Source organism: Aquarana catesbeiana, linkage group LG13 (genome assembly GCF_042186555.1).
Source record: "Aquarana catesbeiana isolate 2022-GZ linkage group LG13, ASM4218655v1, whole genome shotgun sequence".
Lineage (NCBI taxonomy): Eukaryota > Metazoa > Chordata > Amphibia > Anura > Ranidae > Aquarana > Aquarana catesbeiana.
Genome location: NC_133336.1, coordinates 122,285,847 through 122,307,594, shown reverse-complemented (window position 1 = coordinate 122,307,594; position 21,748 = coordinate 122,285,847). Strand labels below are relative to the sequence as shown.

General features: G+C 43.9%; 1 protein-coding gene across 1 annotated transcript in view; it reads left to right on the top strand.

Annotated features, from left to right (window-relative positions):
* Positions 1 to 4,415: 4,415 nt before the first annotated feature.
* Positions 4,416 to 21,748, top strand: part of VPS39 (VPS39 subunit of HOPS complex) — a 111,904-nt gene continuing 94,571 nt past the window's right edge. The window contains exons 1-7 of the mRNA XM_073609491.1: positions 4,416 to 4,674; positions 13,275 to 13,340; positions 15,016 to 15,080; positions 15,184 to 15,226; positions 15,314 to 15,408; positions 19,786 to 19,884; positions 21,185 to 21,277. Coding sequence (XP_073465592.1) covers positions 4,602 to 4,674; positions 13,275 to 13,340; positions 15,016 to 15,080; positions 15,184 to 15,226; positions 15,314 to 15,408; positions 19,786 to 19,884; positions 21,185 to 21,277 — 534 coding nt within the window. The 5' untranslated portion in view covers positions 4,416 to 4,601. The remainder of the gene's footprint in view (positions 4,675 to 13,274; positions 13,341 to 15,015; positions 15,081 to 15,183; positions 15,227 to 15,313; positions 15,409 to 19,785; positions 19,885 to 21,184; positions 21,278 to 21,748) is intronic.

Genomic DNA, 21,748 nt, shown 5'->3' with positions numbered 1-21,748 from the left:
TCACCCATCAGTGATACTTCGTTGTTGTCCTCATCAGCTAATCCTCAGAGACTGTTGGTGGTGGTTTTTGATTTTTATCAAGAACACATTTTTTATAATATATATGGACTTTATTCACAGTTGATTAATTTTTCATACATATATTTATACTTTGGTTTTATTTCCACCTCTCACTGGTGTTTTGCCATTATGTTTTACATGTCACTTTGCAATATTTATTAATATTTTTTCATTGAGTCACTTTCCATTGAATTTTTTGAAGCATTTTCTGTTTTGGCTTATCTTCTGGCCATTGTAAGATGGCTCGTGCTTAAAAATCTTTTATTTTGACACTTAGCGCTACACTATTTTTATATTTGTTGATTTTCTACTTCTTTGTCTTAGAGGTGTGTTAGCCGCTTACTGTGTAATTATTCTTTCAACATCATTGGAGCAGCGCTGTACTCATTTCTTATCTACCTCAAGATTGTTCACGGGACCAAAACCCAATGGTAGTATTTGTCCTATCTGACCTAAAACCCCAAACATGTACAGTCAGGTCCATATATATATATATATATATATATATATATATATATATATATATATATATATATATATATATATATATTTGGACACGGGCACAATTTTCATACTTTTGGCTCTGTATGCCACCAGAATACAATTAAAACGAAACAATCCAAATTAATTCGAAGTGCAGACTTTCAGCTTTAATTCAAGGGGTTGAACATAAATATCAAGTACAAATTTTAGACATTCAAGATGCCTACCTCCATTTTTCCATTTATCTACCTCATCTGCATTTTCTGTGCTTAACGCTTCCAATTTGTCACAATGCAGTTTTGTATATCCTCAGCACCAAGAGTATTACCAAGGTGCGTGCACATCTACTTGCCTTATTAAGAACTCAGGGCATCCATGGAAATTGGAAAGTCGCTTCTCCCACACTCATGGAAGGTGATAACAGTTGTTCACCTCACAGGCTGGGGAGGAGTATTCCAATCTCACAGTTCAGAGAACCTGGTCACCAAGGGAAGCTAATGTCCCCATCAACATCTTGGAGCTTACAGCAATAAAATTTGGGTATCCCTGAAGGAGAGTCCAATGGTGCAGAGCCAATCAGGATGCAATCAGACAGTACATTGGCAGTAGCATATATCAATTATCAGGAGTGTACCAGAAGTCGGGAATCCCTAAAGGAAGCAAACACAAAATCTGCTGTTCACATCCCAGGAGTGGATAGTTAGAAGGTGGATTTCCTCAGTTGCTACCGCCTGGACCAAGGGAAATGGTCCCTTCATTCCGACATCTTTAATCCCCTATGTTAGAAATAGGAAACTCCTAGATGTGGATATCCTGACCTCCAAGTTCAACACCAGAGGTGTACCCAAGTATGCCATGTATCATTGGAGGCAGAGTTATGGCCCGTATACACGATCCGAATATCGTACGAAAACTGTCGTCCGAGGAAGAATCGTATGATTTTTGGATCGTGTGTACACTACTTTAGACAGCCGATCACGACAGTTCATCCGATATTATTCGAGCGGACATGCACGAAAATTTTCCTTGTATGATTCCAGAACGTACGATTTTTGTTTAGTCAGTATAGTTGTCGTCCCAAAATACAATACAAATACATTACAACACAGGCATTTTTTTTTCTGTCGTACGAGATTTTTCGTGACTTTATTTACCTATTAAATTTTTACTTGCGACTATTAAGCGAAAAAGGTTGTACGATTTGTCGTGGGGGCATTGGAGGGAGAGGTGTGGTGGGGGTGGGGGGGCATTGGAGGCAGAGGTGTGCTGGGGGTGAGGGGCACTGGAGGCAGAGGTGAGCTGGGGTGGGAGGGCACTGGAGGCAGAGGTGTGCTGGGGGGCACTGGAGGCAGAGGTGTGCTGGGGGTGGGGGGGGCATTGGAGGCAGAAGTGTGCTGGGGGTGGGGGGCACTGGAGGCAGAGGTGTGCTGGGGGTGGGGGGGGCATTGGAGGCAGAAGTGTGCTGGGGGTGGGGGGCACTGGAGGCAGAGGTGTGCTGGGGTGGGGACACACTGGAGGCAGAGGTGGGGGCAGTGGAGGCAAAGGTGTGCTGGGGTGGGGGGCACTGGTGGCAGAGGTGTGCTTGGGTGGGGGCATTGAAGACAGAAGTGTGCTGGAAGTGGGGACACTGGAGGCAGAGGTGTGCTGGGGGAGTGGGCGAAGGGGGGGTGATAGGCGGTACAGAGGCATGCTGGAATGGCACAGAGATTTTTTTTGGGGGGGTGGGGTTACAGGTGTGACAAAAGTGTGCTGGGAGGTACAATGGTGTAATTGGAGGTCATTAGTGGCAAAGGTGATTTGAGGAGTACCCAAGTGTGCTGGGGGCATTGGAGGCAGAGATGTGATTGTGGGGTCATTGGAGGTATGTCTGCACTCAGCTTTTTGTACTCGGGTAAGCGGGGAGTCAAGAGAGTATCTGTACTGGAGGAGTATGCTCTGGGGAGGGGGGTTTTAAGAATGTTGGGGGGTCAATCTTTACTGAGGGATTTGTGATCTGGGGGGTGTATTTGTGTTGGAGGGGGTGGGTGGTTCATCTGTACTGACATGTCTATATTGGGGGGAGGGGGGGAGGGTTGTTCGGTCTGTACTGAGGGGTCTTTGCTTGGGGTTGGTCTGTGCTGAGAAGTCTGAACTGGGGTGGTCCATCTATACTGAGGCATCTGTACTGGGGTGGTCCATCTATACTGAGGCGTCTGTACTGGGGTGGTCCGTCTATACTGAGGGGTATGTACTGGGGTGGTCCGTCTATACTGAGGGATATGTACTGGGGTGGTCCGTCTATACTGAGGGGTATGTACTGGGGTGGTCCGTCTATACTGAGGCGTCTGTACTGGGGTGGTCCGTCTATACTGAGGGGTCTGTACTGGGGTGGTCCGTCTATACTGAGGGGTATGTACTGGGGTGGTCCGTCTATACTGTGTCTGTACTGGGGTGGTCCGTCTATACTGAGGTGTCTGTACTGGGGTGGTCCGTCCATACCAGTGGTTCTCAACCTGTCTGTGCCATGACCCCTTGATAAAATTTCCCAAGTTCTGGGGACCCCTAACAGTAAAATTATTTTCGTAGCGTGGGTTGTCAGCGCCCAAAGCAAGACAAGTAATTTGCGCCCCTAACCCACAGACATTTAGTGCTCCCCGAGTCCCTTCCACTCGTACAATATTAAAACCCCTTCTGGTACATTACATCTTTTTCTTTGTTTTTCTTTCTTTATCTTTTATCTCTCTCTATGCCAATTTCTTGTCCCCCATCCCTCTCTAGACATCTTTCTTGTTCTTATTCTTTCTCTCCCTTTTTCTTTGTTCCTTCCCCTCCATGTATTCTCTATTTTTATTCCTTCTCTTACTCCTTGGTGGGGGGAATGGGATGAGTGGCAGTGCTGGCGGGGAGTTCTGATCAGCCAACTTAGGTGCTCTTGATCAAGGTCATCTTCTGATCTTAAAACTGTAGTGGGGACTTTTAATAACAACTATAATCACAGGTAGTGTTACTCACTGTCTCCGACTTTGTGGTGTCTCGTAGCAGTGACACCTATGCCGAAATCAGAAGATAGGGTCTCCTCAAGCCCCACCCACTTCATTCCTCACCAGTCAGCCAACCTCTAGTCTCTGCCCCCCAGCCATGCTGTGAACTGAATGGGCGGCCGCAAAGAGGCTGAGTGGGCGGCCGTGGGCTCCAGGAACAGCCCAGCTAGGTGGCCGTGAAAAGGCTGGGAGAGCAGAGCAGGCTTCAGGAACAGCCCAGGAGTCGGTGACTCCTGGCAAATCGTCATTTGACCCCCAGGTTGAGAACCACTGATCTATACTGAGGCGTCTGTACTGGGGTGGTCCGTCTATACTGAGGGGTCTGTACTGGGGGGGTCTTTTTGAGCTAGCCTATAATGAAAGGTCACCAGTGGCTGCAGCTATTCATAGCCAGCGGTTTTCCTTGTGTGCGTCCAGCAGGCAATCACCTCAGGTAATCGCAGGCTGGGCAGAGAGGCGTGAATATTTGCAGTCGCCAGTGACCTGTCATTATAATAAATGGGGCCGCTCTCATCTGCAATTGTAAACAACACATTTCTGCCACTACAATTTGCACCGGCCTAATCACTGGTGGGAATGTAGCCTAATGGTCAGATTGTGGAAAACATCCATTCCACTAGAATCTGGGGACAGTTCCATGGCCACATTTCCATCACTGGTCCTGGAAATAGGCGACAATGGGAATTGCAGTAAAGCAGCATCGCCTGGACTGGCTGGGATATAGTTTCCCATGGTGTCACACATCATGATAGGCAATGTGATCAGCTGCAGTGTTGTTATGACTGAGGCCTCTCGTAGCAGAGTAATGCCAGCGTTGGGGAGGGGCCTACCATCAATGCTCGGACTGACACTTCCTCATGGAGGCGTGCTGCCAGCACTGGGGAGGGGTTTGTTATGAGGAAGAGTCAGCTGCTCTGTGAGTTGTACGGCGCTCTGGGAGGCCTGTATTGCCGGGTACCGGCCGTGAATCTGGTTTCCTCAGACAGGCGGGCGTACAGGAGAGGCCGAGGTCTGGCGGGGTGATAGGCCGCAGCAGTCATGCATGACGCCTTTGAGCCGGTCCTGATCCTGGAGAAGCTGCCGCTGCAGATAGAGTGTCTGGCAGCCTGGGGTAAGTGTCTGGCCTGGCTGGGTGTACTATACAGGGTGTGCTGTGATAAGTGGAATGGGCCCATGTTATAATGAAGAGGGTACTCTATGGGATGACATGCACTCAGCTATGAGGATGACACATCCAGGAGTTAAACCAAACTCCTGTACACAGGACTTGGACTGAGCTCATAGGAAAGCTATATATGGAGACCCCCATTGCTGACTTCTCCAGGAAATGCTAGCTGCCTGGCTGCACCCATAGAGTCAGAGGTCCAGCGCCCTGCCTGGCCTGCAGCCTCATAGTCTATGAGAAGTGGCGATTCCATGGGGCGGAATGGAGTGATGTGATGTGTGGTGGGACAAAGACTTATTCTGTCAGAATGTCCCTCGTCTGTTCTGAAAGTGTCCATGTGTACTAAGTTCATGTACCTGTCTAGGACATCTACTTGAGTTTGGAGCACGCTGCGTCACTTTTAGAACGCACACGAGAAGCCTTCACAAAACCTCTCTCTGTACGCCAAAAGAGAGTTGGTCTTTATTAGCTCCACTTTCATAAGATACGAACTATCAGTATTTTATTTGGAATTTGGCGCTGGTATTGCACCGCAGTGTAGAAGTGGAGTAAATTAGAACAACCTGAATTTGGCGCACAGGTCACGCTGTCAAAACCTTGTCACAGATTTTTATTTCTTATTTTAAATTGGGCGCAACGCATGAACAAGAGCAAGTAATGCCAGAAGAGAGGTGGAGCAGCTTTATTGAATTCTACCCATAGGGTCTTAGACTCGGTTCACACTGAGGCGGCTTCAAAGTCGCCCGATTCTGAAGTCACCTTGCACAGTGTGGCTTGCAAAGGACTTCTTTAAGAGCCCTTAGACACTGGGGCGGTTTGCAGGCGCTATTGCGCTAATAATAGCGCCTGCAAACCGACCCGAAAGTGCCGCTGCTTTCATTCCAGTGTGAAAGCCCTTGAGCGATGCGCTGGGAGGACGGTAAAAAAAGTCCTGCTAGCAGCATCTTCGGAGCGGTGAAGGAGCGGAGTGTATACCGCTCCTGCCCATTGAAATCAATAGGACGGCGCGGCTATACCGCCGGCAAAGCGCCTCTGTAGAGGCGCTTTGCGGTGGTATTTAACCCTTTCTCGGCCGCTGGGGGGGGTAAAACTGCCCGGCTAGCAGCCGAATACCGACGGTAAAACGCCGCTAATAATAGCGGCGTTTTACTGCCGACGCCCCCCAGTGTGAAAGGGCTCTAATAGTCAATGCAAGTTGCTCCTAAGTCACCCCCAAGTAGTGCAGGAAACTTTTTCTAAGTTGGAGCGACTTGAGTCACTCCGATTAGAACGGTTCCATTGCACTGAATGGAATGATGGAACACGACTTGTCAGGCGACTAAGTCACCTGAGAAGTCGCCCCAGTGTACTAAATCGCCTGACAAGTCGCCCCAGTGTGAACTGACACTTGAAGAGTTTTTTTTTTTTTTTTTTGCTTACCTTAATGTAGAGAATGCATTAAAGTGTTTTAAGGTTAAAAATGTTTTGCTTTAGTTCCCACTGATATATAACACTAAGCTCCCCGGTGGATGTCATACAAATATGCTGTATAATAGCTTACTTCAGAGTGCCGCTCGGTGCTCAGCTGACTGCCAGCTGGTCTCCTCTCCGAATGTGATAGGTGCAGGGGGAGGTGCTTGGAAAACCCCGCTGACATCAGCTGAGAGGAGGAGACTGGTGGGCATTCACGTGAGCGCCCGAATGGCGCTCTGAAGTAAGCTATTATACCACATTTTTTTATAAAGGACATCCACTGGGGAGCTTCGTGTTATATATCAGTGGTAACTATAGCAGAAAAACAGCGTTCTAGTTAGAGCAGGTTAGGCGGATCGGGGAGCTGACAGCAGAGAGGGGAGGAGGACGACAGAGGACAACACAGACAATAAAAAAACAGGCTGCGGATGATGGAGGCACGTACTCTGACCACAGTGTCAGGCTCAGCAGCCCTGATTATCATTGTGATCAGTTTAGAGGGGGGAGGTCAGAAACTGTCAGGATCAGCCAGGTATTTCAGGTGATACGGAGGGGTGGGAAATCAGACGGCACAAGCACTGTACTGTATAACATGCTTTAACTGGTTGCCACCCTCCCACCGTCAAATGATGGCGGGGCGGTGTGGCTCTTGTTCTGGGATGTCATCATATGACGGCGTCCCAGAATGGCCGCTCTCGCGGGGGCGCGCTGCGATCGCGGCTGCGCGGTGTTGGCGAGGAGAGGCGATCAGCGGCATCTCCACGCAGGGGGACATTTAGGAATGTATTCAGGGCACTGATCATTAGTGCCCTGATTACAGTATAGTAAAACAGTGTCACCATACAGTGCCCATTAGCGATGCCAGTCAGTGCCGCCTATCAGTGCTGCCCATCACTGCTGTCGATCAGTGCCACCTATCAGTGCCCATAAGTGCCACCTCATCAGTACCCACCAGTTCAACCTATCAGTACCCATCAGTGCCACCTCATCAGCGCACATCAGTGAAGGTGAAAAATTACTTAGTTACAAAATTTACTGACAGAAAAAAAGTAAAAAACTTTTTTTTTTCCAGATTTTTGGTCCTCCCTTTTTTTTTATTTTTTTATTTTTTTTTTTTTTTATAAATTAAAAAAAAAAAAAAACCCAGCAGTGATTAAATATCACCAAGAGAAAGCTCTATTTGTGTGAAGAAAAATATAAAAACTTTGTTTGGGTACAGTTGAAAGCTGAAAAATGGCTTGGGCAGGAAGGGGCTGTAAGTGCGGGTTAACATTGAAGATCTGCATTTTTATATTTGATATGATTTTGTCTTTATCTTATATGTAAATACTGTTGGTGTTGTTTGCACCGCATATTTTATATTAATACATTTCTATACTTTTGTCTAAAATATGTTGATCATTTGCCTTTAAATTCCCTCAGTACTTCCTTGGGGGGGGTACTCCATATATAATATTGTTCAAATTGGGATGTTGGCAACATTTGGGTCTCTTCGGTTGGATTTCTACAAATTAAATTAACGCTTTAAGTTGAGAATTTTTATTTTTACAACCACTTTAAACTATTAGTATCACTCTGTACAGCGTTCAGCCCTGTCCAGCCTCCGGGTAGCTCACCTTGCCAAAGACTTGGACATGCTGCAGGCAGCGGGATTGGACGCACTGTACACCGTCATTGGATGCACACGGGCCAAACCGCTACTGCAGAGTATTGGCTTCTGACTTCCCTCATTCACATAGACAATGACATTCATGAAATTATAAGACGTATGAACACTGATAAATACATGTAATGATTTTAAATGGTATAATACACACTGTACATTTAGGTGCGCTCAGTTTACCTGCGTTTAGGGAAAATAGAATTCTGTGTGCCCAGGGGCAGTTTAGATACTCTGGATGTATCAAAGTGCATGCAAACAAAAGGGCGTCAAAACGTAGGAGAGCATGATGTGCAAAGTATGACGTTTTATACTTCCAAGATAATTTCTTCTGTGTTTAACCCTTTCCTGTCTGCCCCGGGGTCTCTTTAAAAAAGTTTTGGATGCTCAGAGAAGGATGGCTAACCATGTGACCACTGTGGTCATGTGATTGGGAGCCAGTCCCACCGACTTCCCACAGTCCGTACAAGAGCTGTCTTTGACAGCTCGGTCTCTGTGCTGGGAGCGCACTCTCAGAATGGAAACAGTTGCCCAGCGATGTGTATGTGGCTTATGCAGCATGTGGGCCTTAAATCTCACCCTTTTGCCACTGCACATGTGCTACATGTGCAGAAAATTATTAAATGAACCTAACGCTTTAGTCTACCGTGTGTGTAGCCCAAGACTTGATAAACTATGCTTGTTCCTGGTCAGAAATTCTTATCAAAGGCCAATGCAGCCAGGCAACTAGTATTCTCACTCGTAGGTCAGCCATGGCAGCCATCACTCCTCTACTCCCCTATGCTCTGGCAGTGGACTGTCCCTCAGCATTCTTTCAATGCAAAGGCATTTTTTTTGGTACCCCAGGCATAAATGAGCTTTTGCTCCTTGCAGTACGGGGGAAGCTTTAAAGTGGAACATTTAATAAAGCATCCAGGCAAAGTTTTTATTGCTGTAGTAGATGCTAATAGATGTTCCCCTGTTTTTACCTGAAAGCATCTCAATGTCTCTACAAATCAATAGCACTTATGACTGCATTAGCAGCCCTGACCTTCCATTTAACCCCTTGACTCCCAGAATGTTTATAAACAAACATTGGCAAACAAGGTGTTAAAACATGGCTTAGTGCATTAGAGATAATTTGAAGAATTTTAAAATATAATTTATTGAAACTAAATATTTATGGGGAAAAGATTCACTAATGGATATTGCATGCACTATTGTGTTTTGTTATTTATTTTATATTGCATGGCATTCCCCAAGCAGGCAAAAGTGTTGGGAATTTTATGTAGAGGACGTTGCAGCCTGTAAATGTTTGTAACTTTTGGTCTTGAGCGTGTCCTACCACACAACCCAGTAATCTTAACTACATTGCTCATTGCAAGTTTGAGTACAATTATTAAGGCTTCGTTCACACGGGGTGCATCTGAGCTCCATGTAAGGGCTTTGTTTACCTGTACAGGAAAGCACAGTTCTTCTTCACATCTCCGTGTGGGCAGTCCCAACCAAGTCAATTGGGATGCAGCACCTCACCTGCAAAACTGCTGCGTCCCAATTGGCTTGCAAGAGACTGCCCACGCAAGGATGAATGGAACACCTTGTGCACTCCCATGCGGGTAAACCCGGCCCTCACATGGGGCAAAGATGCATACGTCCTGTGTGAGCAAGGCCTAATACTTTCATGGACATTGATGATTTTATTTTTCGTTTGCCATTGTATATTTTCTTGCTTTTCCATAATATCATTGCTAGTTATTCTCCTTTCATCAGATAATGGGTTCTTTTTATATAGTATGATTTTTAGAGCTTTTAATCTTGAATAATTTGGCTTTTTTGATTTTTTTTTTTTTTTTTTTTCATTATTTGTGTGCAGAATAGTTTAATTATTTTTACTTTTGTAGCCCTGATGAAAGAGGTTTGGAGAGGGAACATATATTCATACAATGTTCATAAATCCATTGCATGCAAGGTTGTGTTTACATATTTTTGGAGGGTCTATGGCTTTTATCAGATCCGTCCATGACTCTAAAAATTTTAAGAACCACGGCACTAGTTGAAGCCAATGAGCTAACCGACTGAGTGTTTTTTTTTTTTTTTTTTTCTTTCATTACGCTAAGTAAGTGTTTAAAGTTCTAGCACTGCTTGGAAATGCTGTTTATAAAGTCTTTGTGATGATGTCATGGCCAGGACTATACAAGCAACATCCAGCTGGAGTTCACTCCACCGGACAGTGGCCTGCTAAGAGCACAAGTTGGTTTACAGCAGGGCTGTCCAAACTTTTCAAAGATGGACACATTTAATGAAGTGAACATGCGCGAGGGGCAACCATTTTGACTGACATCTTTAAAACATTAAAATTCGGTCTAAGTGTGTTCGTCCAAGCACTAATACACTGCCCAACAAGAATTCTCTTGCCTTTGTGGCTGTGTGTGGTGAAGAGATGAGCTCGGGCGTGTTATTTGGATATACCGTATTTATCGGTATATAACACGCGCCTTCACTTTAAAAAGGACGTTTCAGGAAAAAATCTTACATTTTAAATAAAGAACTGTGAAGCAAAATAAGGGTCAGTGCCCATCAATGCAGCCTAATCAGTGCCCGTGAATGCAGCGCACCCCCGTTGCCGTGCATGCAGCGCAGCCTCACCATTGCCTTCAGTGCAGCCTCATTCATGCCCATCTGCAGCCTCATTCATGCCCATCTGCAGCCTCGGAGGAGACTGGGTGCGTGCAGGATGAGCGCCAACACATTACATACAGGAGAAACTCCTGTTTTCTCGTGGCCTCTTTACTAGAAAGTCCCATGGACAGAACAGTCGTCCAATGGCAGCGCAGGAGATGGGACTTCCTTTTACACAGGCCGCCGTTTAAACAGGAAATTCTCCTGTTTGTATGGCACTCATCCCGCCCCCTCCCTGTCCCCTCCAGGGCAGCCAGCATATATATCTTTTGTGGCCCTTGGCACTCGGGGATTCGTTGGGGGGCCACAGAAGATATACATGTCAAAATTACCAGGTGGGCTGTATGAAACCGGAACGCGGGCCGCGATTGGCCCACGAGCCGGACTTTGGACATGCCTGGTTTACAGCAACCAGGGGGCCATAGCCAGCCTGAGGACCACTTCTTCATAGTTAAAAAATTTTAAATTGAATAACATTCAACAAAGAAGCCAAACCCTGGAATAAGCAGATATTGTTTTAGTAAGGGAAATATGAATTCATACTTGAATTTTGATGTGTTTTTTGTATTTCTTCCAGACCTGTGCAGTAGATGCTTTGCCTCTGTGTAGGAGCTTACTGTAAGGCTTCATGTACACGGGACGTTTTACAACCTTCCTGAACGATTCAACTTGACAGATAGTAACCGACGTTTAAAAACATCCGTTTTGCCACGTTTAAATGCTGCGTTTAGCCACGTTTGCATTTAGAAGCATTTGCAAATAGTAAAAAATAAAAAACGCCTGTAAATGGAACGTGGCTAAACGTGAGTTACCGAATTTACACACGTTTACCAGCTAGTAAAGACATTTGCCGTTTTCAAATGCCTCTGAACATCCGTCCTGACTATAAACGACCCTGTGTACATGTACTGATAAGATAACATAGAGGAGAGTTCAGGGGCAGCTGAAAAAAATGCCCAACTGCTCCTAAACGTCCCTTTACCAGCAGCAGTGTACATGAGGCCTAATAAAGATCAGTCACCGCTGCATTTTCCCCTTGTGCGGGGTCGCTAGTCTGGTCTCCGACCCTGCTGTAGTTTTCTGTAGGTAGCCTTAATGGTTTAGTAATTTGGTGCGCACAAAGTGGATTTATATCCTTGGTGGCTGCTAAATATGTTTATCTGAGAGTGTTGATGGACAGAGTTTTGCTTTAAATGCTTCCCTGTCTTTAAATACTGCCCAGCAGGAATCTGCCATAACTAATAGGGATGAATTTGTTGATGGGCTTAAAAGAAGGGAATTGGTTGTGACTTTTTTCATATGAAGCACAACTAAGAAAAATATGTATGCAACAGTGGCGTCGCTAGGGGGGTGCAGTCCGCACCCGGGTGCCACCCACTACAGGGGTGACACCTTCCCGAGGGTGAGAAAAGCCCTGGCTCTTTTTTTGCAGTGTTTTTTTTTTTTTTTTTCAGCCGGAAACGCACCTCTAGCGCCGTGGCCGTGCGTAGCCTGTGTTTCCTCATCTCTGTCTGTCACAATCTATTCTTCACCCGGGCAGCTGCACACTGTCTTCTCTTCAGCTGCCACCTGGGTGTTCCCGTGTTCCAGTGTACCTGAGCTGCCCGAGCTGGTGTGGGGGGGTGTTGGCTTGCGATTGGGGGGGATGTCCTCTGCAGTGTTACAGGTAGGGGGAGCTTGATGAGCTTAAATGGTGGAGGGTGCTTTGTCCTGGGGGGGCTTTACTAATGGAGGGGGGTGCTTTACTAAAGGAGGGGGGTGCTATTGTCCTGGGGGGGTCTGTACTAATGGGAGGGTGCTTTGTCCTGGGGGGGTCTGTACTAATGGGGAGGGCTTTACTAATGGAGGGGGTTCTTTGCCCTGGGGGGCTTTACTAATAGAGGAGGGTGCTTTGTCCTGGGGGGCTTTACTAATGGAGGAGGGTGCTTTGTCCTGGGGGCTTTACTAATGGAGGGGGGTGCTTTTTCCTGGGGGGTCTGTACTAATGGAGGGGGTGGTTTGAGCTGAGGGGGGTCTATACTGAGGGAGGGGGTCTGTACTGTAGGGGGTCTTTACTGATGGAGGGGGGGGGTCTATAATATGCGTGGGGTCTTCTGAAGGAGGGGGGTCTGTACTGAGGGGCAACTATAGTTGGTGGAGGGGGGTGACAACATGTTTTACCGCACCAGGTGACACCAACCCTAGTGATGCCACTGGTATGCAACAACTTGTTTAATGATTCCTAATGGATATACATAAAATCCATGGTAAAAATATGTAGCATTATTAAGAATAAATAGCACCTTGATAATTTATGTGAACAATTTCAACATGATTCACAATATATAGTAATAAACGCATTAGTATATAGTCCACTGTTCCAATTAATGGTAAACATAGATTATCTTGGAAATGATAACGTTAATGATAACAATACATAGTACTGAAGAATCTCAAACACATGGTTGCAATGGTGTAGCATGTGACTGGAGCTCTACGCGTTTTGTGGATGTTTCCACTCATTCGTAGCAAATACTAAATAGATGTATCTATAATTTAAAAAAATGCAAAATGATCTGGTACACAAAGGGCCTTGTATAAAGTCCCAGTATCCCCCCCCCCCCCTCTTTTTTTGTATTGATTGATGGGCTGACAGTGGAGTGAACAGCAGTTCGTGAATGCTGTGTAGTGTTTTTTTTTAATTTTGGGTCGTTTTTAATACATTTTTGTTGGCATTCTAGATAATTTGTGTTTTTTTTTTTTTGTTTTGTTTTGTGTTTTTTTTTTTTTTTTTTAGGTGAGTGGCTACTTGTTGGAACTAAGCAGGGTCATCTGCTGCTTTACAGAGTCAAAAAAGAACAAGGTGAGTTCTGTACCTGAACTCTTTTTGTATCTGTTGTTGAACTATATTTTTAGTGTTGGACACACTTATCATAGCATAACAATTACTACCTCATGTGGCCTGTACAGATTGTGGACAGTAGTAGTTCTGTGTGTCTCTACTCATTGGTGGTTTTTCCACAATAAATGCCGGTCTTTTAGGGCTGGTTCACACCAGATGCAGTCCATTGCTTTTAATCTGCATCAAAAACACATGCACAGTGCTTTCCATGTATTCCAATGGCCCTTGTTCAACGCATTGTAACGTGTTAAGAAAAGCTCCACCGCTCGGGTAGGTCTGGATCAACAGTGGAAAAACTAGTGTGAATCCTTCAAGGGTGAAAAGTCCCAGGTGCTGGCTGAATGCAAGGTGGAGCAGAGGTAAACGAGAAGATCCGGATGCCGCACACTGGACTGGATAACAAATGCCTTTATTATAAAAAGCTGGATCACAGAGTATATAGGACACTACAGCAGGAATGTACAGGGCTCAGCTGACGCGTTTCACACTCATGACAGGTGCTTACTCATAGCTATGTCAGCTATGAGTAAGCACTTGTCATGAGTGTGAAACGCGTCGGCTGAGCCCTGTACATTCCTGCTGTAGTGTCCTATATACTCTGTGATCCAGCTTTTTATAATAAAGGCATTTGTTATCCAGTCCGGTGTGCGGCATCCGGATCTTCTTGTTTACCTCTGCTCCATTGTAGCGTGTTCCAGTGCAGTCCTCAAAAGTAGAACATGCTATGTTTTTTTTTTTTTTTATATAAATCGCAGCTGAAACACATCAAAAATGCATACAAAAACTCACCAGAAGGCATTTGCTGATTTGATATGGAGGAAAAAAGTACCAAAACTCATCAAAAACGTGCATTCTGAAATGCATCCGGCGCGCAGAAATTGTGGTGTGAACTGGCCCTCAATGTATAGAAGTAGCTATCGCTTATAGGCTCATGCACACTGCAGCTCAAAAAATAAAAAATGCTTTTATTTCAGCTTGAAGAAGCTTGTTCTTTTTATTCGGTTTGCTTATAGCTTTTTGTATTCATATTAGGCCCCTTTCACACGGACGGATAGGATGGTGCTTTTAGCTGCGAATTTTCTAGTTTTCTACCACAGCTAAAAGCGCACAATGCTTTCCTATGGCCCCATTCACACACTGCGTTTAGCTGCGATTTAGTTACATGCGGTTCTGTGCGGATAGAAAAAATAGAATTGACTGCGTCCAGGAGCGATTTAGCGCAGCTATCTGCACATAACTGCAGGTAATCGCAGTGTACTATTTCTCCTGCGGATAAAGGCGGCAAGAATGAAAGAAAAGCAACAGGAAGCACATCAGAAATGTCAAGAATCTTCCAAACGCAGGTAAACGCAGCTGCACGTAAACGCAGGTAATCTAACTGTACAAATGTAGCTGATCGCAGTGCCTGGAGTCTTGAATTTCACAGAACATATTATATGCTTTTACCTGCGGCAGAACAGCCGTCCGTGTGAAAGGCGCCTTAAAGTGCAAAGATAAAAATACAACTGTTATAACAGATATTCGTTTTAAAAGTACCTGGCACCTGAGACAGCCTATAGACTTGAGAGATGGGTCATTCATGCATCTTTTATGTATTTTTAAAGCAAGCAATCTTTGTTTGTTTTTTTTTTTTTAGGTTGTAACCAGTTTGAAGTAACTTTGGAGAAATCAAACAAGAACTTTGCTAAGAAAATTCAGCAGGTGAGCAATATTTTTATCTACCTGTGTAAATTTCAGCTTTTGGTTATTTGGTTAACAACTTTAGATCTGTAACAGACAAAATGGTTTTATCTCTATCTTTCAGATTCATGTTGTTCCTCAGTTTAAGATCCTGGTCAGCTTGCTCGGTGAGTTGCGAAAGACTGATCATGTGCATACCCCTGGTACTTGACTGTTGTGGTATTCTAATCTTCTGTTTTGTCTTTGCACCGTAGATAACAATGCCTGTGTTCATGACTTGCTGACCTTCCAGCTTATGACCACTATTTCAAAAGCTAAGGGTGCTTCACTACTATCATGTGACCTCCAGGTGAGGAAATTGCAGACCAGTCCACATTTTCTGTGCTTAAATCATGTTTAATATCTTTTGCATTTTATTTTTAAAGGGGAACTATAGTCCTTTTAATTTTTGTACATGTACATTAGGGCATGCATTCTTATCCAAGCTGCAATAAAATGAGGACTTTGTAAATTTCAGTGTATCTATGCAAAAGTAGAATAGTGAAGAAGTTATGTACCTAAATGCAAGAACAAAACCTGAATGTATTGCAAATTACGTTTTCTTAGATGTGGTGGCTGAATTTATTTTCTTTTTCCATGCTTTATTTTCCCTGTGTGCTCCTGCCAGGAACACACTTCCTGTGTGAGGGTGATAACTGTACTATATCTAAGAAGAGCAGTGTTGTCACCCTAGGAGAGGAGTTTTAGAACTATATAACACATACCCCCCTCTATAAGATAAGGGGAAGTGTTTTGTAGTGTACAGAGACTGTAGCATTACCAAGGGTGCAGGAGAGACATCGCAACAATCCTATGATATCGATATCTGTTCATCAGGACAAATCCCATATGCATCTCCTCTGTCCTGAGGGTCAGATATTGATATTATTGCACGGAGAGAGCAGGGAACAATGTTAATAGATAATAGTCCAGAGTTAGACAGTACAGGAAGTTAACAGCTCACACATTTTTCGTCTGGATGAACATTTTATTGCAATTGTTAACAATTGCAATTAACAGATACAGCAAAATGTATTCAATGGTATATTTAACAAGCCTAAAATGGAGCAAATAAGAGAAATTTATTGCTGGAATTTTCATATATTTTTAAGGTTACACAATTACAGCATTAGATTTTTTAAATTTCTTTTTATTCAGAGATTTCTAGAAAATGTATTTACATCACAAATGACAAATGGAATAATATACTTATCATAGTCCATCGATCAGAGGAGGCTGGGATACATCAAATACTAGTGATATTTTAACCCCTTAAACCCCGGACCATTTGGCTGACCAAAGACCAGAGCACTTTTTGCACTTCGGCACTGCGTCGCTTTAACTGGCAATTGCGAGGTTGTGCGACGTAGCTCTCAAAAAAAAAAATTGATGTCCTTTTTTTCCCCCCACAAATAGAGCTTTCTTTTGGTGGTATTTGATCACCTCTGCGGTTTTAATTTTTTGCGCTATAAACAAAGAAATAGCGTCAATTTTGAAAAAAACGCATTATTTTTTACTTTTTGCTATGATAAATATCCCCAAAAAATATATAAAAAAAAAAATTTTTCTTCCTCAGTTTAGGCCAATACGTATTCTTCTATATATTTTTGGTAAAAAAAATCTCAATAAGCGTTTATTGATTGGTTTGCGCAAAAGTTCGAGCGTTTACAAAATGGGGGATAGTTTCATAGCGTTTTTATTAATAATTTAAATTTTTATTAGTAATGGCGGTGATCAGCGATATTTATCGTGACTGCGACATTATGGAGGACAAATCGAACACTTTTGGCGCGATTTTGGGACCATTCCCATTTATATAGCGATCAGTGCAATTAAAAATGCATTGATTACTGTGTAAATGTGACTGGCAGTGAAGGGGTTAACCACTAGGTGGCGCTGTAGGGGTTAAGTGTGTCCTAGGGAGTGATTTTAACTGTGGGGGGGGAGGGGCTGTGTGTGACACGACACTGCTCACCGCTCCCAATTACAGGAAGCTGTGATCAGTGGCACTAGGCAGAACGGGGAAATGCTTGTTTACATTAGCATTTCCCCGTTCTTCCTCTCCGTGAGACGATCGCAGGTATCCCCGCGGACATCGAGTCCGCGGGACCCGTGATCACGCTCACGAAGCTCCCGGCGCGCGCCCGCAAGCCGCCTCTTAAAGGGCAACGTACAGGTACGTGATTCTGCCTGTATGTGCCCTTCTGCCGCCGTATATCGGCGTGAGGCGGTCGGGAAGCGGTTAAAGTGTTTTCTCAACTTCCTTGAAGACCCCTTTTTTATGAAAAAATGTTTAAGTACCTCCTCGTGTGGTTTAAAGTGGTGTTCCGGCCGAAATTATAGTTTTTAAATAAAAATACCCCTATAATACACAAGCTTAATGTATTCTAGTAAAGTTAGTCTATAAACTAAGGTCTGTTTTGTTAGTTTATAGCAGTAGTTTGTTATTTTATAAACTTACAGCAGGCCGTGGCCATCTTAAGTGTGGGCATCTGAAGCCAGACTGTATTTCTTCCTGGATCTCATCCTTGCAGATCTCGCACATGCTCAGTGCAGCACAAGCAGTGTAATAGGTTTCAGGTCAGGTTTCCATAGCAACGGCAGTGTCAGAGGAAGTTGCCGCCCCTTCCCAGAAGGCATTGCAAACAGGAAATGATGCGATGGGCCTCGGCCAGGGAGGAGGAAGTGAAAAATGAATACAGCAGATATACAGTAGGTGCTGAGAAATTTTTTTTTAAATATCCAATTCGTTTACAGTGCACAGTTTAGTGAGGGATGCTGAAGAGTTGTAAAAGTGGGTGGAACTCCACTTTAACTTGTCTCTGGTGGCCCTTTATTTACAGTATCCCACAAAAGTGAGTACACCCCTCACATTTTTGTAAATATTTTATTATATCTTTTCATGTGACAACAGTGAAGAAATGACACTTTGCTACAATGTAAAGTAGTGAGTGTACAGCTTGTATAACAGTGTAAATTTGCTGTCCCCTCAAAATAATTCAACACACAGCCATTAATGTCTAAACCGCTGGCAACAAAAGTGAGTACACCCCTAAGTGAAAATGTCCAAATTGGGCCCAATTAGCCATTTTCCCTCCCCAGTATCATGTGACTCTAGTGTTACAAGGTCTCGGGTGTGAATGGGGAGCAGGTGTGTTAAGTTTGGTGTTATCGCTCTCACTCTCCCATACTGGTCACTGGAAGTTCAACATGGCACCTCATGGCAAAGAACTCTCTGAGGATCTGAACAAAATAATTGTCGCTCTACATAAAGATGGCCTAGGCTATAAGAAGATTGCCAAGACCCTGAAACTGAGCTGCAGCATGGTGGCCAAGACCATACAGCGGTTAACCAGGACAGGTTCCACTCAGAACAGGCCTCGCCATGGTTGACCAAAGAAGTTGAGTACACGTGCTCAGCATCATATCTAGAGGTTGTCTTTGGGAAATGGACGTATGAGTGTTGCCAGCATTGCTGCAGAGGTTGAAGGGGTGGGGGGGGGTCAGCCTGTCAGTGCTCAGACCATACACTGCATCAAATTTGTCTGCATGGCTGTCTACCTAGTAGGAAGCCTCTTCTAATGATGATGCACAAGAAAGCCTACTAACAGTTTGCTGAAGACAAGCAGACTATGGACATGGATTACTGTAACCATGTCCTGTGGTCTGATGAGACCAAGATAAACGTATTTGGTTCAGATGGTGTCAAGCATGTGTGGTGGCAGCCAGGTGAGAAGTACAAAGACAAGTGTGTCTTGCCTGCAGTCAAGCATGGTGGTGGGAGTGTCATGGTCTGGGGCTGCATGACTGCTGCCAGCACTGGGGAGTTTCAGTTCACTGAGGGAACCATGAATGCCAACATGTACTGTGACCTACTGAAGCAGAGCATGATCCTGTCCCTTCGGAGACTGGGCTGCAGGGCAGTATGCCAAAATGATAATGACCCCAAACACGCCTCCAAGGCGACCACTGCCTTGCTAAAGAAGCTGAGGGCGATAGACTGGCCAAGAATGTCTCTAGACCTAAACCCTATTGAGCATCTGTGGGGCATCCTCAAACGGAAGGTGGAGGAGTGAAAGGTCTCTAACATCCACCAGCTCCGTGATGTCGTTATGGAGGAGTAGAAGAGGACTCCAGTGGAAACCTGTGAAGCTCCGGTGAACTCCATGCCCAAGAGGGTTAAGGCAGTGCTGGGAAATAATGTTGGCCACACAAAATATTGACACTTTGTGCCCAATTTTGACATTTTCACTTAGGGGTGTACTCACTTTTGTTGCCAGCGGTTTAGACATTAATGGCTGTGTTGAGTTATTTTGAGAGGACAGCAAATTTACACCGTTCTACAAGCTGTACTCTCACTACTTTACATTGTAGCAAAGTGTAATTTCTTCAGTGTTGTCACATGAAAAGATATAATAAAATATTTACAAAAATGTGAGGGGTGTACTCACTTCTGTGAGATACTGTAAATATGGAAGCTAGGGATAAATGTTGTTCAAGCAATACCTTATGCTTTTTTCAAGATTAATACATTTTATTTATTATCTAAATTGCTGTTTTAAAAAGCTGGGATTTAAGAGAATGCAAAGTGAAAGGTAATATCAGTGCAGCCAAATGTGCTGCATTGACCCATATTGGCCATGACTGCATTTGTTCATTTTTTAAAAACAAATTGTCATTGTTGCAGGTCACTAAATCTGGAGAAGAGACTCTGAAGATGTGTGTGGCTGTCCGTAGAAAATTGCAGCTATATTACTGGAAGGACAGATCGTTCCATGAACTTCAGGTGACTGTGTTTGTAGTTTGCCTTGTAAAACAACACCCTTAACATTTAGCATGTTTTTCTAATGCTGAGAACAGCAGAGCAAAGGTGAGTGATAAGTGAGGTAATCCAACCTGCATAGTACCTTTTTGTTCTTGCATTTTGGAGGTTCAGCATAGGAAAGCAAAGTTTTGCTGCCTCTAAGGTGTTGCATGCATTTTCTCTATTTAGATGTATTGTGCTTGAGCTATCAGCCATTAATAATTACATATTTCAGATAAGTGATAGCGAAATTAGATGAATTGGTTCAATCTACCCTTTAAAGTCCGTTTCTGTCCTATAAATCATAACTGGAAGCACTGTTCAGACTGATAGGTGATCCAAGCACCATATCCCCAAAATCGCACCACCACATTCCCACAAATGACACTGGTAACAAATGATGGGACTTTCATGGTGCCAACTGAATTCGCCAAGGTATAGCAGCGGACAAGGGAAGAGGGGGGGTACAAGCCATGACAGCATTGAAGATATGAAAAACTATCAATGCTAACAAGGGAAAGAGTATATATGAATAACAGCAAGATAAAGTGCAGATTCCATTTCTACTGATTGTGGACTCGCCATGTCAGTCTCCGCGGCCCCCACAGACGTGGGTGTTGGATATCTTATCACAAAACCCATGACACTTGGGGCATCAGTTTTGATGGATATTACCTCTACTCTGCTGAAGGCATGCATAGAAAAATGCATGTGATCCACACAGAATATTGATTATAAAGTGAATGATGTGTATATGTTAGAGGTGTTCTGTTCAGCTCGGAAGGGGTGGCATAGGTGTATTTATGAAAAGTGTCTATAAATTTTTAGACAGGTACATATTTATTTTGTTCATGAATTGCTCTAGTTGTGTTGCCAAACCCCAGCTTACAAATAGTAGAGAAAAGCAGATGTTTTATAACCCCGCATTCCCAGGGTGTGTCACTGCGTGAGGGGATCTCTCTTTTTATATTTTCATTCTCCCCTTCCTGACCATAGGTGGTGTGTAGGTGTGTGTGTGTGCTCCTTCCTTTTTTTTTTTTTTTTTTTATTTAATCGATCTCCCCTCTCTCTTTGCATCTGCTGTGGTGACATGTGAGATTCATTTTTATGACAAAACCTTATTTTGCCAGGTAATCTTTGTCAAATGATAGCGGTAATCATCTAGGAGTCATTGTATTAGCTTCCCTGCACATTGAATAGCAAAATGCAAGTAGATGTAAATTGGAGCATGGGTTTACATCATTTGTACATTAAGCTCTTACACATTTGCCTTTATTTTTAGGGAGACTTCAGTGTTCCTGATGTTCCCAAATCCATGGCATGGTGTGAAAACTCCATCTGTGTGGGGTTCAAGAGGGATTATTATTTAATCAGGGTAAGTTGGGATTTCAACAAATAGTAAACAGGCAAAATGTATACCAGTATATGTTTAAAGCATTTGTTACACCAACATTTCATATCCTTGATATGTGCCTGCTGTACCATGTACTTGTATGGAAAAAGTATCCTGTCCTCTTTGTATTGTTTCCGTTGTGTGAAATCACTGGTGTACCTGTCAGTCTCTCTACTCTCCCTCCCTTCCTTCTCATTCACTAGGAAGTTCAACCTACTCCCTCCAGCTATTATGCAGCTGAGAACAGAGGGAATGTGATCACTTACAAAAAAAAGGGAAAACTGGTATTTATAGTGTGCGGTCAGGTGGGGTTTTCTTCTTTTGTGTATAGAAAAAAAAAAAAAAAAATGTTTTGCCCTTTCAATTTCTATTTCAAACTGAATGGGTTGTTTTACAAAGTGATTGTTTACAATCACTTTAATTACTCTTTTTTTTTTCTTTTTTTACTCAAAC